General features: G+C 41.3%; 1 protein-coding gene across 2 annotated transcripts; it reads right to left on the bottom strand.

The window, feature by feature from the left end:
• Nucleotides 1-6,136: 6,136 nt before the first annotated feature.
• Nucleotides 6,137-12,284, bottom strand: oafb (OAF homolog b (Drosophila)). 2 transcript variants are annotated; one of them, XM_031571506.2, is made up of 4 exons: nt 11,187-12,284; nt 8,871-9,005; nt 8,579-8,756; nt 6,137-8,062 (listed from the first exon to the last, which is right to left on the bottom strand). In XM_031571506.2, exons 1-4 carry the CDS (start codon nt 11,442-11,444, stop codon nt 7,800-7,802), a joined length of 834 nt encoding a protein of 277 aa, XP_031427366.1. In that variant the 5' UTR covers nt 11,445-12,284; the 3' UTR covers nt 6,137-7,799. The 2 variants fall into 2 exon arrangements, with proteins under 2 accessions (XP_031427366.1, XP_031427367.1); XM_031571507.1 differs by lacking the exon at nt 11,187-12,284 and adding an exon at nt 10,247-11,086.
• Nucleotides 12,285-13,917: the final 1,633 nt, after the last annotated feature.

Below are 13,917 nucleotides of genomic sequence, written 5' to 3'. Positions count from 1 at the left end.
GTCTGTGCGGGTCTTGACCCTATCTGTCCGAATCTTGGAAATGTCCATAGATAGATGTCGGTGGTCAGATAATGACAGGAAATGTAAGACTGTGGAGAGTGGGGAGAGAGGAGCCATTCTACCTACATGTGTGTTACAACCCTACTGTGACTCTCTTCTACACAGGGAGTGATCCTGTTGCCGTGTGGTAGATCCAAGGCCAGCCAACGTGTCAGTCAACCCTCATGGTTTATATTTGCATCATCAGAAAGATTATTGTGTCTACAGATACTTTTATCATTTTTCAGGTTTGTTTGCAGTCGGATTAAGTATGCAGTTTTTTTCTTGAAATGGATTTGGCTGATATCACCTAGAACATTTTTTAACATTACTGAAAACGGGGTGCTTTTCATAACAGCTTGTACAGTATAGCACGCTATAGATCACCATGCTGTTAAAACACACTCAAATCATGGAATTGATGTTTAAAAGGAATCCATTTTGTCTATGAATAGGTCAGTGCCACCAAAATGAAAAGTCCATGAATCATTATTCAAAACCAAGGCAATGTAAATTTCAGAGACAAAGTCAAAACAACATTGTAGCCTGTTTTTCCTCACCTCCAATTTTCCAAATTGTGGTCTTTACTGTCTTCCTGACTGACGCTGATTGCTTAATGTACCAGCCTGTCATTTTTTGTGGTTACCTAAATACCATTTAGCTGGGATGTAGATAGCACACCTGAGGGTGTGGGTTCTTTATCTCCAAAAGTGGTCCTTGTTATATCAAATATGAACGGAGGGCTGTGAAACTGTTCCAGGTTGGTGGGACATTTCCCCTTTGGGGGACATTCAACAACTTTCTTGACACCCCTATTTGTGCCCCTTAATGCCACCACAACACCTTCACTACTGCAAGGCGCCATATACCAAAGCGCCTTGAGACAATTTTATCGTTTTTTGGCACTATATAAATAAAATGTAATTGAATACCAGAATACCATTTACCAAACACCTTGAGACGATTGTATTTATTTTGGCGCTATATAAATAAAATTGAATACCAGTGTCACATGGAAAGCACTCACATCTTCAGTTTTAGGAAGATCTCGGTCATTACGGTCTTACATGACACTACAATACAATTGATAGAAAAAACTAAATGTGAAAAAGATGCACAGTACTGAATAGTACAGTGCATCCGGAAAGTATTCACAGCGTTTCACTTTTTCCACATTTTGTTATGTTACAGCATTACGCTAAAATCGTTTATATTCATTTCTTCCCCTCATCAAGCTACACTCACTACCCCATAATGACAAAGCAAAAACAGGATTATAATTTTTGGCAAATTTATTAAAAATAAAGAACAAAAATATAACACGTACATAAGTATTCACAGCCTTTGCCTCAATACTTTGTTGAAGCACCGTTGGCAGCATTACAGCCTAAAGGCTTTTTGAGTATGATGCTACAAGCTTGGTACACCTATTTTTGGGCAGTTTCTCCCATTCTTCTTTGCAGGACCTCTCAAGCTCCATCAGGTTGGATGGGGAGCGTTGGTGCACAGCCATTTTCAGATCTCTCCAGAGATGTTCAATCGGGTTCAAGTCTGGGCTCTGACTGGGCCACTCAAGGACATTCACAGAGTTGTCCTGAAGCCACTCCGTTGTTATCTTGGCTGTGTGCTTAGGGTCGTTGTCCTGTTGGAAGATGAACCCTTGCCCCAGTCTGAGGTCCAGAGCGCTCTGGAGCAGGTTATCAAGGATGTCTCCGTACATTGCTGCATTCATCTTTCCCTTGATCCTGACTAGTCTCCCAGTTCCTGCCGCTGAAAAAACCTCCTCACGGCATGATGCTGCCACCACCATGCTTCACTGTGGGGATGGTATTGGCCAGGTGATGAGCGGTGCCTGGTTTCCTCAAGACATGACGCTTGGCATTCAGGCCAAAGAGTTAAATCTTTGTTTAATCAGACCAGATCATTTTGTTTCTCATGGTCTGAGAGTCCTTCAGGTGCCTTTTGGCAAACTCCAGGCGGGCTGTCATGTACCTTTTACTGAGGAGTGGCTCCCGTCTGGCCACTCTACCATACATGCCTGCTTGGTGGAGTGCTGCCGAGATGGTTGTCCTTCTGGAAGGTTCTCCTCTCTTCACAGTGCAACGCTGGAGCTGTCAGAGTGACCATCGGGTTCTTGGCCACCTCCTAAGGCCCTTCTCCCCCGATCGCTCAGTTTGGCCGCGCGGCCAACTCTAAGAAGAGTCTTGGTGGTTCCAAACTTCTTCCATTTACGGGTGATGGAGGCCACTGTGGTCATTGTGACCTTTAATGCTGCATAATTTTTTCTGTACCCTTCCACCAGATCTATGCCTTGATACAATCCTGTCTCGGAGGTCTACAGACAATTCCTTGGACTTCATGGCTTGGTTTGTGCTCTGACATGCACTGTCAACTGTGGGACCTTATATAGACAGGTGTGTGCCTTTCCAAATCATGTCCAATCAACTGAATTTACCACAGGTTGCTTCCAATCAAGTTGTAGAAACATCTCAAGGATGATCAGTGGAAACAGGATGCACCTGAGCTCAGTTTTTGAGCTGTGAATACTTACACTACTTTGGGGTCACCCAGATAATTTTGTGTTTTCCATGAAAACTCACACTTTTATTTATCAGATGAGTTGCAAAATGAATAGAAAATATAGTCAAGACATTGACAAGGTTAGAAATAATGATTTTTATTTGAAATATTAATTTTGTTCTTCAAACTTTGCTTTCGTCAAAGAATGCGATATTTGCAGCAATTACAGCATTGCAGACCTTTGGCATTCTAGCTGTTAATTTGTTGAGGTAATCTGTAGAAATTTCACCCCACGCTTCCTGAAGCACCTCCCACAAGTTGGATTGGCTTGATGGGCACTTCTTGCGTACCATACGGTCAAGCTGCTCCCACAACAGCTCAATGGGGTTGAGATCTGGTGACTGCGCTGGCCACTCTATTACAGACAGCATACCAGCTGCCTGCTTCTTCCCTAAATATTTCTTGCATAATTTGGAGGTGTGCTTTGAGTCATTGTCCTGTTGTAGGAGGAAATTGGCTCCAATCAAGCGCTGTACACAGGGTATGGCATGGCGTTGCAAAATGGAGTGATAGCCTTCCTTATTTAAAATCCCTTTTACCTTTTACAAATCTCCCACTTCACCAGCACCAAAGCAGCCCCAGACCATCACATTACCTCCACCATGCTTGACAGATGGCGTCAGGCACTCTTCCAGCATCTTTTCACCTGTTCTGCGTCTCACAAATGTTCTTCTGTGTGATCCAAACACCTCAAACTTTGATTCGTCTGTCCATAACACTTTTTTCCAATCTTCCTCTGTCCAATGTCTGTGTTCTTTTGCCCATATCAATCTTTTCTTTTTATTGGCCAGTCTCAGATATGGCTTTTTCTTTGCCACTCATCAGGCCAGCATCCCAGAGTCGCCTCTTCACTGTAGACGTTGACACTGGCGTTTTGCAGGTACCATTTAAAGAAGCTGCCAGTTGAGGACCTGTGAGGCGTCTATTTCTCAAACTAGAGACTCTAGTATACTTGTCTTCTTGCTGAGTTGTGCACCGGGGCCTCCCACTTCTCTTTCTACTCTGGTTAGAGCCAGTTTGTGCTGTTCTCTGAAGGGAGTAGTACACACCATTGTAGGAAATGTTTAGTTTCTTCGCCATTTTTCGCATGGAATAGCCTTCATTTCTAAGAACAAGAATAGACTGGCGAGTTTCACATGAAAGTTCTCTTTTTCTGGCCATTTTGAGAGTATAATCGAACCCACAAATGTGATGCTCCAGATACTCAACTAGCTCAAAGGAAGGCCAGTTTTATAGCTTCTCTCACCAGCAAAACAGTTTTCAGCTGTGCTAACATAATTGCACAAGGGTTTTCAAGGGTTTTCTAATCATCCAGTAGTCTTCTAAGGCGATTAGCAAACACAATGTACCATTAGAACACTGGAGTGACAGTTGCTGGAAATGGGCCTCTATATACCCATGTAGATATTTCAAATCCATTTACCACATTAACAATGTATAGAGTGTATTTCCGATTAATTTAATGTTATCTTCATTGAAAAAAAACAGTGCTTTTCTTTGAAAAATAAGGACATTTCTAAGTGACTCCAAACTTTTGAACGGTAGTGTATGTACATGTGATTTTGGTTTTTATTTTTAACAGATTTGCAAAAATTTCTAAAAAGCTTTTTTCACGTTATCATTATGGGGTATTGTGTGTAGAATTTTGTGGAAAAAAAATAATTTAATCCATTTTGGAATAAGGCTGTAACATAACAAAATGTGGAAAAAGTGAAGCGCTGTGAATACTTTCCGGATGCACTGTATATGAATGTATAATAAAGTGCTATATATAGTGCAGGTAGTCATCATCACCGGAGATCCTATCACTTCTATTATCCACAGACTTTCATGCATGTCTCTCCTTGAACAATGCCTTAACACTATACTTTATGAATTTTTTGCCTTACAGATTGTGACATCTGAAGGGACTATTTTGTGTGTAATTTGCACAATAAATCAACATATACATGTATTTGAGAGTAAAACTATTTAGCAGAGAAACAACGACCCGTTCTGATGAACACATCATCAATTTTAGACAACTGTAATTTATCATTTGCATAAACGTGTTTTGCAATTAATTTCCAATTTTCTGTGAAACAATTGCAAATGGCTGTTCGGTTGATGCAGAGAAATTGTTCTGTATTGGTGTGCATGCATTACTACATTGTTTGAGAATAGTGCCAAGTTGATAGTGAAAAACTGCTGAAAAAATTAAGCCTTTCTAAAATAACACTTCCACTTACAATATTTATGAATCAGTTTTGTGATTAAGTGTTTATGCATGTGGTTGACATGGTATGTTTTCAGTATAGCTGCTCTCTGTTCTTGGTACATGCCATATAGCTTAGTGCTTTTGGGATTGTAGCAGAAGGATTTAAAAAAAAGAACTTGTTGACTATGGATCTGCCTTACACCACTGAGACAGTTGTCATGCTTACTGGAATGAATACAAGTTTGTACTTTAATTCTTGTTACACTAGCTAGATAACTGTAGAGTGTGTTTTACAAGGAATATATAACATAGAAAAAAATGAACTGCTATGAAAGCCATATCTGCCATCTTTGGTAGTCAGAAACACGGAAATGTCAGACGTGTGCATATGCAACCTTCAAGCAGCAATAAGGAGTTTTGGTCTAAAGCTAGCGAGATGGCTACCTAAAAGGCATGCAAGAAACCAACCACCAATAATAGCATAATTGGCACTGATACAAGTTTGCAAGCATACAGATTGGTGTCTCAAGACCATATAGTTGGTGATGTGGTGTGAAAGCTTTTCTTACATTTTCGTAGGGGGTTCTGTCCTGGACCACATAACTACATAGTGCACACCCTGGGCAGCAAATGGGAACGATAGGTTTGTTTATCTGTGTTTCACATAGCCATATACCATCACAATGAATCTGAAGATGATTCCAAAACTAGTAGCCAATAAAAATATACCTACAAAACGGTAAATTCCTGCAGGCTGTTGCTTTAAAGCAGCAATAAGGAGTTATGTTCCAAAACTAGCAAGTTAACTACCTAAAAGGCATGCAAAAACCTTACAAACACTACCAACAGCCCAGTTGATACTGATAAAAGCTTGCCAACACACTAAATTGTGTTTTTTGGCAGTATAGCTTTTCTTCCATTTTTGCACGGTGTTTCAGCCAGGAAAAACACAGATCTACATAGTGCATATCCTGGATGGCTAGTGGGAAAGACACAGGTGTTTATTTGTCCTTCACATGACCAAATGCTATCAAAATCTATTTGAGGATGGTACCAAAACTAGTTGCCTACAAAAGCATACCTCAAAAGTGTCAAATTGTTGCATAGTGTTAATGTGCTTTGTCTATTATTGTCTCAAATATAAATTACAGCATTGGGCCACAAGAGGACAGCATTCAGTTATATACCAGAAATGCACGATACAGACCATGGCCCTCACTGCAACATATGGGAGCAATGCAGTGTGTGTAGGACATCACTTGTGTGGGCGAGAGGCATGCGCTCTGAGCAATAGAACATTTCTCACATAAACCAGAGAAATTCTTGTAAGAACAGCATTTTATTTCACCATCACAAATGCAAGTATTACCCTTAGATTCAGCTGTACAAAAATAGTTAAAGATTTATATCACAATACTCTACATATGTTGCAACTTGGACCATATTTGGCTTGTGTCAGTTCACAGTTATATTAGCATCAGTTTCATGTAATTAATGGAGAATTCTGTCACCAGTAATAATGACAACAGGGCATTCAAACATTAATGCAGAGAGAACCCTCAATCTCTGTAAAAAAATCCCAAATACCATAGCAGAAAAGTGAAATTCTGTCTGTGAGTGTTGACACAACAGTCCAATGTGTGCTGTATATGGTGCAATACAAAAACACCCCATTGAGGGATGGTTTCCTGAACATAGACACCTAGGTCTAGAACCTAAGTCTGGAGTATGTAGCATTTTTAACTGGCATGAATAATCTCAATCAATAATCTTTGCAAAGGAAAACATTTTATCAAAATAACACTTAATTAACATTTAACGAGAGAGACACGCCTAACTCAGCCTTCCAACTCCGTAATACCCAGCATAATAAGATCAGCTGAAGGAAAAACACAATTCAATAAATGAGGGGAACGTGACACCTGGGAGGAAGGCACTGAGAGTATCCTTAATACACTGAGAGGCTTAAAGGTGCGGTATGTAGGATTAAAGGTAATCTACTAGGAGAAACTGAATAAAGTATTCACAATTATGTTTTCATTAGTGTTCATAATCACCTGTAACTATGAATTGTTGTGTTTTGGTTATCTTAGAATGAGCCTTTCATATCTACGAGCGGGTTCTTGTCCAAGGAGTCCTGCATGTTGCCGCCATGTTTCTACAGTAGCCCAGGGTGGACAAACCAACACACTGGCACTAGAGAGGGCCTTTCGCGTCTTTATGGCACCTGACGGCCACCGTAGCTTCTCCTACATGCTTGGAGAAGTATTCAGTTGGTTGGTTGGTTGGTTGGTTGGTCTCTAAATCTTACATACTGTACCTTTAAAGCCTACCATGTCATACTGATCGCCCACCACATTAAATGTACAAGTGGAAGACAAGACTGAACAATAGCTGGTGTGGTGGTGACTAAACCCAATGCAAAATATGATCATTAGAAAACTGAAAAGCAGAAATTTGTACTCCATTGTACTTTCAAAATATGAGGTACAGGTTGGCGGTGAGTGTAGCTACTAATGATGCTTCCAGTCAGATATTCTAAGCCCGTTTTTTAGTGCTACAGTATAAAGATATATATTTTTAGGGTCACGGATTCCTAACCAGTTACTGTTTTTTATAAATAATACAATAACAATAAAAAACTGCATATGTAGGAAGTCAAACTAAGAGACCAGCACATAATACTCTTCTCCTCTGGGGTCAAGGCATCCAGCATGTTACTTTAGGACCATTGTGGTCACTTGATCATTGTTCACTGAACACTAATTATCACTTAACACGGATGTGATGTGGCCACATGAAACTGTCTTCCAGTTCCTCTGGTTTGGTTTGCTCACATGGTATCAGAAAGGCACGCCTTTGATGTTCAGAGATGCAAAAAATATCTCACCGGCTCGCGAGGAGGAGAACACCTCAGCTTAAAAACTTGGCATGTAAACACATGTGCATGTGACTACGCACTGCGCTCCGTGGCGGGGCGCTTCTACTCTTCCTCGTCCCAAAGGCACAGCTGTCTGTGTGGCGTGTAGAAGCTGAAGCGGTAGCTTTTGCTGCAGCTCTTGATGCCGCACTTGTAAGGGCTGGGGCCTCTGCCGCGGCAGTACTTCAGCAGGCAGGGGTACCACTCCAGACGCAGGTGATAGGTGCACAGGCAGGGCTGCCACAGGCCCGTGGCCGCCGAGCACGCCGAAGGAGCGGGGACGTCTGGGCTCTTTGGCTGAACCTCAAACATGGACCTCTCTAGTCCTGCAGGGGAATAGCAAAACACAATTACTTAAAGGCGAAATCTGTGACTCTAATCTAATGTACAAATGAATTGCTCCTCACGGTCCTCTACCTGTCCATTGTGTGTGTGCGCTTTAAAAAAAACTGGTGTCCATACACAGTCCTGACTTTGTAAATGGGAAACAAACTAAATGGCTCAGGGCTTAACTATACTCCAAAACGCCTGTGTTCATCCAACACGGACGTTGACATGCGCATGAGTGTCTCCAACGTATACCAGGTTGCTCCTCTACTTAGTCCTTAGGCTGTAAGACTGGGCCACACAGTATTCCAGCCAATAAAAATGTTGCTCAAGATGAGCACGGAAGGAAGAGGTGTAATTTGAGCTCTACATTTAAAAGGAGGGGTTCGACATCTAGAGGGCAAACTCACTGCGCAGCAGCACAAACCACTAGACACTGTGTGTGTATGTGTGTGTGTGTGTGTGTGTGTGTGTGTGTGAGAGACATTCAAACGTGTGCTCCTAGGACTGCCCACCTCTACTGGACCAGTGGGTCACATCAGCCTGGCTGGCGTAGGCCTGCTGGGCCTCTCCGCAGACATTACGGATGTGGGCGCTCAGGTGCCAGGCCTGCGTCAGGTTGATGGCCACGTCCATGCTGAGCTGCTCCAGGCCCCGGCTCTCGTCGGCCGAGCGCACCACGTGGGGATTTTTCTAGAAAATGTCAACACGAGAACATTTTACAAGTGTTGATTGTAAGGGTGCGGAACAAGGTTTGCGTTACGCGCTCCATTCGTGTCGAGCGCGATCACTCCCAAGATGACTCACCTGTCGGAGCCTCGCCATGGACTCGATGGGGATGAACTCTCGGGCATCCAGGTGTGTGATGAAGCACAGGGCCTGGTACTGTGTCTGGCCACGCTCCGGCTCCCCGAGAACTAGTGCACGGAAGATCTTCACATGCTATGAAGGGCACATAATGATGTTAGAGTTTATTTAAACATATCAAATCGCACTGTCGTCACAATAAGGGGTGAGAAGGAAAACTTCTAACTTCTGATGAGGATATCTCTTCTCTCTTCTCACATCTCTGAACAAAGTAAACATTATATCATGGATAACATACAGACAGTAGGTCATTGTTGCCAAATAAACCCTTACAGTGTAGTCAGGAAGTAATAAATCCTCTAGGGATTTATTTTGTAATAATGACCAGCTTGAAGGACTTATTCCAATTTGTTACATGGATACCAACTAAAACAAACCAATAATATGACAATGGCTATTCATTCAGAATATTTTTTCACTATTTGGCTGTTAGATTCTGAATAGTCTAATACAACTCCACAGCTGGCTAAGTAATAGACACCAGTTGCCTCTGGTGGCAGGAAATACCCTCCAAACTTTCTCAAAGAACTTGATCAGAGTAGATTATTCTACAGAGACATGCAATAATACTCAGGACAATGTCTGGTTATTCAAATTCTAGAATTAGGTGAATTACTGTGAAAATGTTAAAAGCGGTCACATTCTAAGAACCAAATGGCAAGGCATTCAAGTTTCATAATAACAGTGCAATTTGAAACACTGAAACGCTAAAACACGTTGTTTGTGAGGAAAGAGCAGATTCCCTAAATGTGAACCTGGAGCCTGGAGCGCTCCACCCCAGCAGAGACTATCATCAATCAGCTGATCCCCTAACTAACTCACTGACCCATACACATACCAGGCATATGCAAGCCCAAGTGCCTGGAAAAGGAACAGACGCTTAAATGTTCAGCAGAGCTTCTTTATTCAGCCTTCTCATTCCACTCCCTTTCCTAATGGCCACCACTATAACAACATGCATAATGTGTGCCATTAGTAGCAGTCATCGAGGAGTGACCAAGAGTCTGTTCTGAAGGGGAAGATATTCGCCTGACATGAACACATAAATACATGGACCTGTGACGCGATAGCCTAAATAAAGCACAGAAGCTTTGGAAGTGCGTGTAACCACTGGGAAAGTAGGAAATGCAATGCTTGCGTATTCATGGGGAAATGTGAGTAGGGGGTCAATCTGACCTGACCTGCAAGGCACCAGACCCCTAGTGTTTCACAGTGGGCTGACTTAGCTTAATAAATCACACTTGCTGACAGATAATGTTGTAAAAAGTCATACAAGGCTCGACAGGTTCAGAGAGAAAGGGTCCAAGTTGACTTACCTGGATATGATACCGGTCAGATAAGAGGAAACTGGGCATAGCAGCAAACATGTTGATGGACTGTACGAAAGATAGTTATCAAGTTGTTCAACAAGTGGATAGCCAACTTCCTCTGCAATTTCACACAACGTCTATGCTATTTTATTAGGTACTTCGTAGCCTACTCTGGTTTATTTTTCCAGGGAAATAGTGGGAAGCAGAGATTGGAAGCACATGCAGAGAGGCAGGCCTCTATGTTGAGTTGACCCTGGCAAAAGACAAAATGCTCTGTGTTTCCGGGCTGTATAGGGCTACAGATGTATTCCATGCTTCAGTATACTACATTTTAACTGGGCCTGTGAGAGAATTTGAAAAACTGGGTATTTGAGAGACATTAGTGCGACACTCTTCGCCCCAATGGAGACGACCAAATTCTACATATTCTCTGATCATGTTCTCTCAAACATTAGGTTGTTTTAGCTGATGGATAACTAGGTAACTGTTAAGTTCGTCTTTTACCGATACGGATGACACCCATTTCTTTGTCAAGTGTGCATTTGATTTACGAAAGATATCACAAGCCCATATCCTAGGCTGTATCACGAGATAGTCGAGTACTAGAGGTGTTACGCAGCTCAATTTGAAGGCTTTCGGAGTAAAACAAACTTTTGTGCCAATAACATTTGATTTGCTATGGCTGTACCAACAGCCCTTGCAGCTGTCCACCATGTAAGATAATTCAGAATGAAGACAATGCAAAAGATACGCTACGCTGAAATGCCCTATGCAATAATTCCATACAAAGTAGCCTATTTAACACGAAACTGCGATTCAGTGGCAGCCAGATATCATAACAATGCTGTTATTGTGAAATACAAGTGTTTACAGAATACACAGCAATATATCAAATGTAGGCGTTTTTAAAAGAAGACTTATAGAAGACTATAGATCAAAAACTCACCCGCTTAAAGTCAGCCAACACTGTTATAAGAGTACCATCTCCTTGCTTGAATTCCACAGTGATAACATCCCTCTCACTGTCCGCCTCCAGAGTTTCCTCTGTAATTTGTCCATCACTCAAACGAACTAATACTTTAAGGTCTGAACAAATACCTACGGCTAAAAATAATGTAAAAATAAGGACCAAAATCTTCAGTAGGGCTGACAAACTCTGTCGCGCGTACATTCCAAAACCTCTGGGGAATTCCAGCAAACTCATTTAACACAGCTACAAAACATATCTTCGGAATGCGTGTTCTCTTTAACAAGAAAACACAAAGGTATAATGGAAATCTTAAAGAAGTCTGCCACAGCCGTTCCCGATCGTTTTAAAGTGTTGAATAGCACCCTTTTGTGTAGAGTTCTGACAAAATCCAAACATAAAAATCCAAGTGTTCCCAAATTTAAGACGCGAGAAGCCTTTACAAATGTTTCGACACGACACAACATGTAATAATAAGAAACTTGTTTTATCAAGTCAACTTTCCCCCCATTGTCCCTTTCATGAAGTCCCATTACTTCCTCGGAAGTTCAAACCGACTATCCTGACTGCCGAGACACACTCAAGTGCTTGAGTGGGGGGCTATTTCTTAAAGAAACATCGCCCCAACAAACATCCCCCCCTCCAAAACACCAAAGCGTGTAAGCTAATACCACAAAGTATACATGAGTGAAAAACACTTTAAAAGTAGGGCAAAGTGGGGTTACGAATAAATAAACTCTTTAACGTCTGATGCCCCAGTCTACGGCTTTTTTTTTTTTTTTACAGCTAAACAAGCAACAAGGTTACATGATGTTGTAGGATCTAAGTTTAAGTGTCTGTGTGTCCACGTAATCGCCTGGGGCAGTTGAGTGTTTTTAAGTGTTTCTCGTGATTACCTTACTTACCTAACTTATTTCCTTACCAAAATGTTTTTTTTTCTTGGTAAAAGCTAAATCATACACACATGGTCACATTTTGACACATAAAGTCTACGACGCATGAAATATGTAGGACAAATAGGCATACAATGAAACATTCCCAGTCATGTCTCGCTAAATCCTTACCGTAAATAATGTTTGAAAAACAGATTAGTAATACACCATTCACTATGTTTCGCTAAATCCAGCATTTACTCTTAATAAAGTTGTTGAAAACACAAACTTACATTCCCTAGATGAATATGTAGGCCACACAAGCAATTTTAATTATTGTTGTCACTAATTCATGAAATTGAAATTAAAGGCTGTTTGAAATGATGCTCCGTCTTTCACAGCTAGAGGGCTGCCTTTCCTTAATATGTCGATACTACTAACAGGTTCATTCCTCTCACTGACTGATGTGAATTGAAAAAGGAGGCTTATTGGGCATTGTACCTCTGAGAGTTAACACACTTCACATGAATTCTGAATAAACTTTTTGAATGTGCATGTGTAAACATATGTGATATTTGTGTTTTGTCAAAGACACCGACAGCTCGTGTTGAAGAAAACCATCCAGAAATCTTATATGTTGGTCAAAGATAGCTATCTGGAGACTTTGACAAGGACTGCACTAAAAAACAATGAAATCAGACCTCCTATCATGCTGGAAATGTTGTCATGATTGAGAGTTTGCGTGGGATTTGCCACATGACTGTTGCCCACTGAAAGCTTCTTTCATTTGGGCAAGAGAGGAGAGAGGGGCCCCCTCAGCTACTCTTTGTGTCATTAATTTACAGTGACTGTGGTTTGGAGTGACAGACAACCCCCAAACCAGCCCCTTTTACAAGGCAACACATGCAGAAGCCAAAGGTCTTGAAATCACTATTATGTATCAGATACGTTTTCTCCAAGACTTGCAGATATATCCTTCATGTTTCAGAAATTCAAAGACAAACACAGTCCTCCTTATTTACTGAAACTCAGCAGTTCCTTTGAATGCAGTCTGTATGCTTTACAATGTTACTTTGCCTTCAAAATAAAAAGCCTAAACCAGTCATGCACTTGAAATAAAGCCATGGTATACTTGCCAATGCTTAACCAGCTCTTTGAGAGGGGGCGTTAGTAAGTGTGCTCAGAGTGAGGCACTTGTATCTGACCCCAGTGGGTTGCTGTGGGTGATCTGGAGGATACCCTTACGTATGAGGTGGTGTCATGTGTTTATTTCAAGCCCCAGACTCTCTGGAGTTTCTGAAAATGAGCTACAGCAGAGACTGGACAAGCAGTCTAGCCCTGAGCAGAAGTAAGCAACACACATACTTCCCCCAGGTAAACAGAACGAAACACAACAACAACACACATACTTCCAGAGGTAAACAGAACAAAACGTACACACTGCCTGGTTCTTGCATTCCTCCCTCCCTCATGCTAAATTCTATACACTGAGTAAAACCATTGACCAAACAAAAGAAAATGAACACGCGTGGTTACATAAATGTCACATTCTTGGGTTGAACATCTTAAATACATTATAAATACATACATTGTCCTTCAGCCAGTGTGCAGTTTCCTGTATGTAATTTATCATCTTCATTATCACAGTATAGACACATTCAGTGAGTTTCTAATACATAACTGAATCTGAAATATGAAAATATGTCAACAGAACTAGACCAAAGGAGATCGTAATACAATTCTCTATTGAATACGAATTTTTGATGATGACCATTCTTGCTCCTGTGCACATATGTCACAATAAACAGCAGAAAGAAATACGCCTTTAGTGTCAAAGC

The sequence above is a fragment of the Clupea harengus genome, chromosome 8, assembly GCF_900700415.2.
Source record: "Clupea harengus chromosome 8, Ch_v2.0.2, whole genome shotgun sequence".
NCBI classification, from domain to species: domain Eukaryota; kingdom Metazoa; phylum Chordata; class Actinopteri; order Clupeiformes; family Clupeidae; genus Clupea; species Clupea harengus.
The sequence above is the reverse complement of the archived record's forward strand: the minus strand, read 5'-3'. Positions and strand labels throughout refer to the sequence as shown.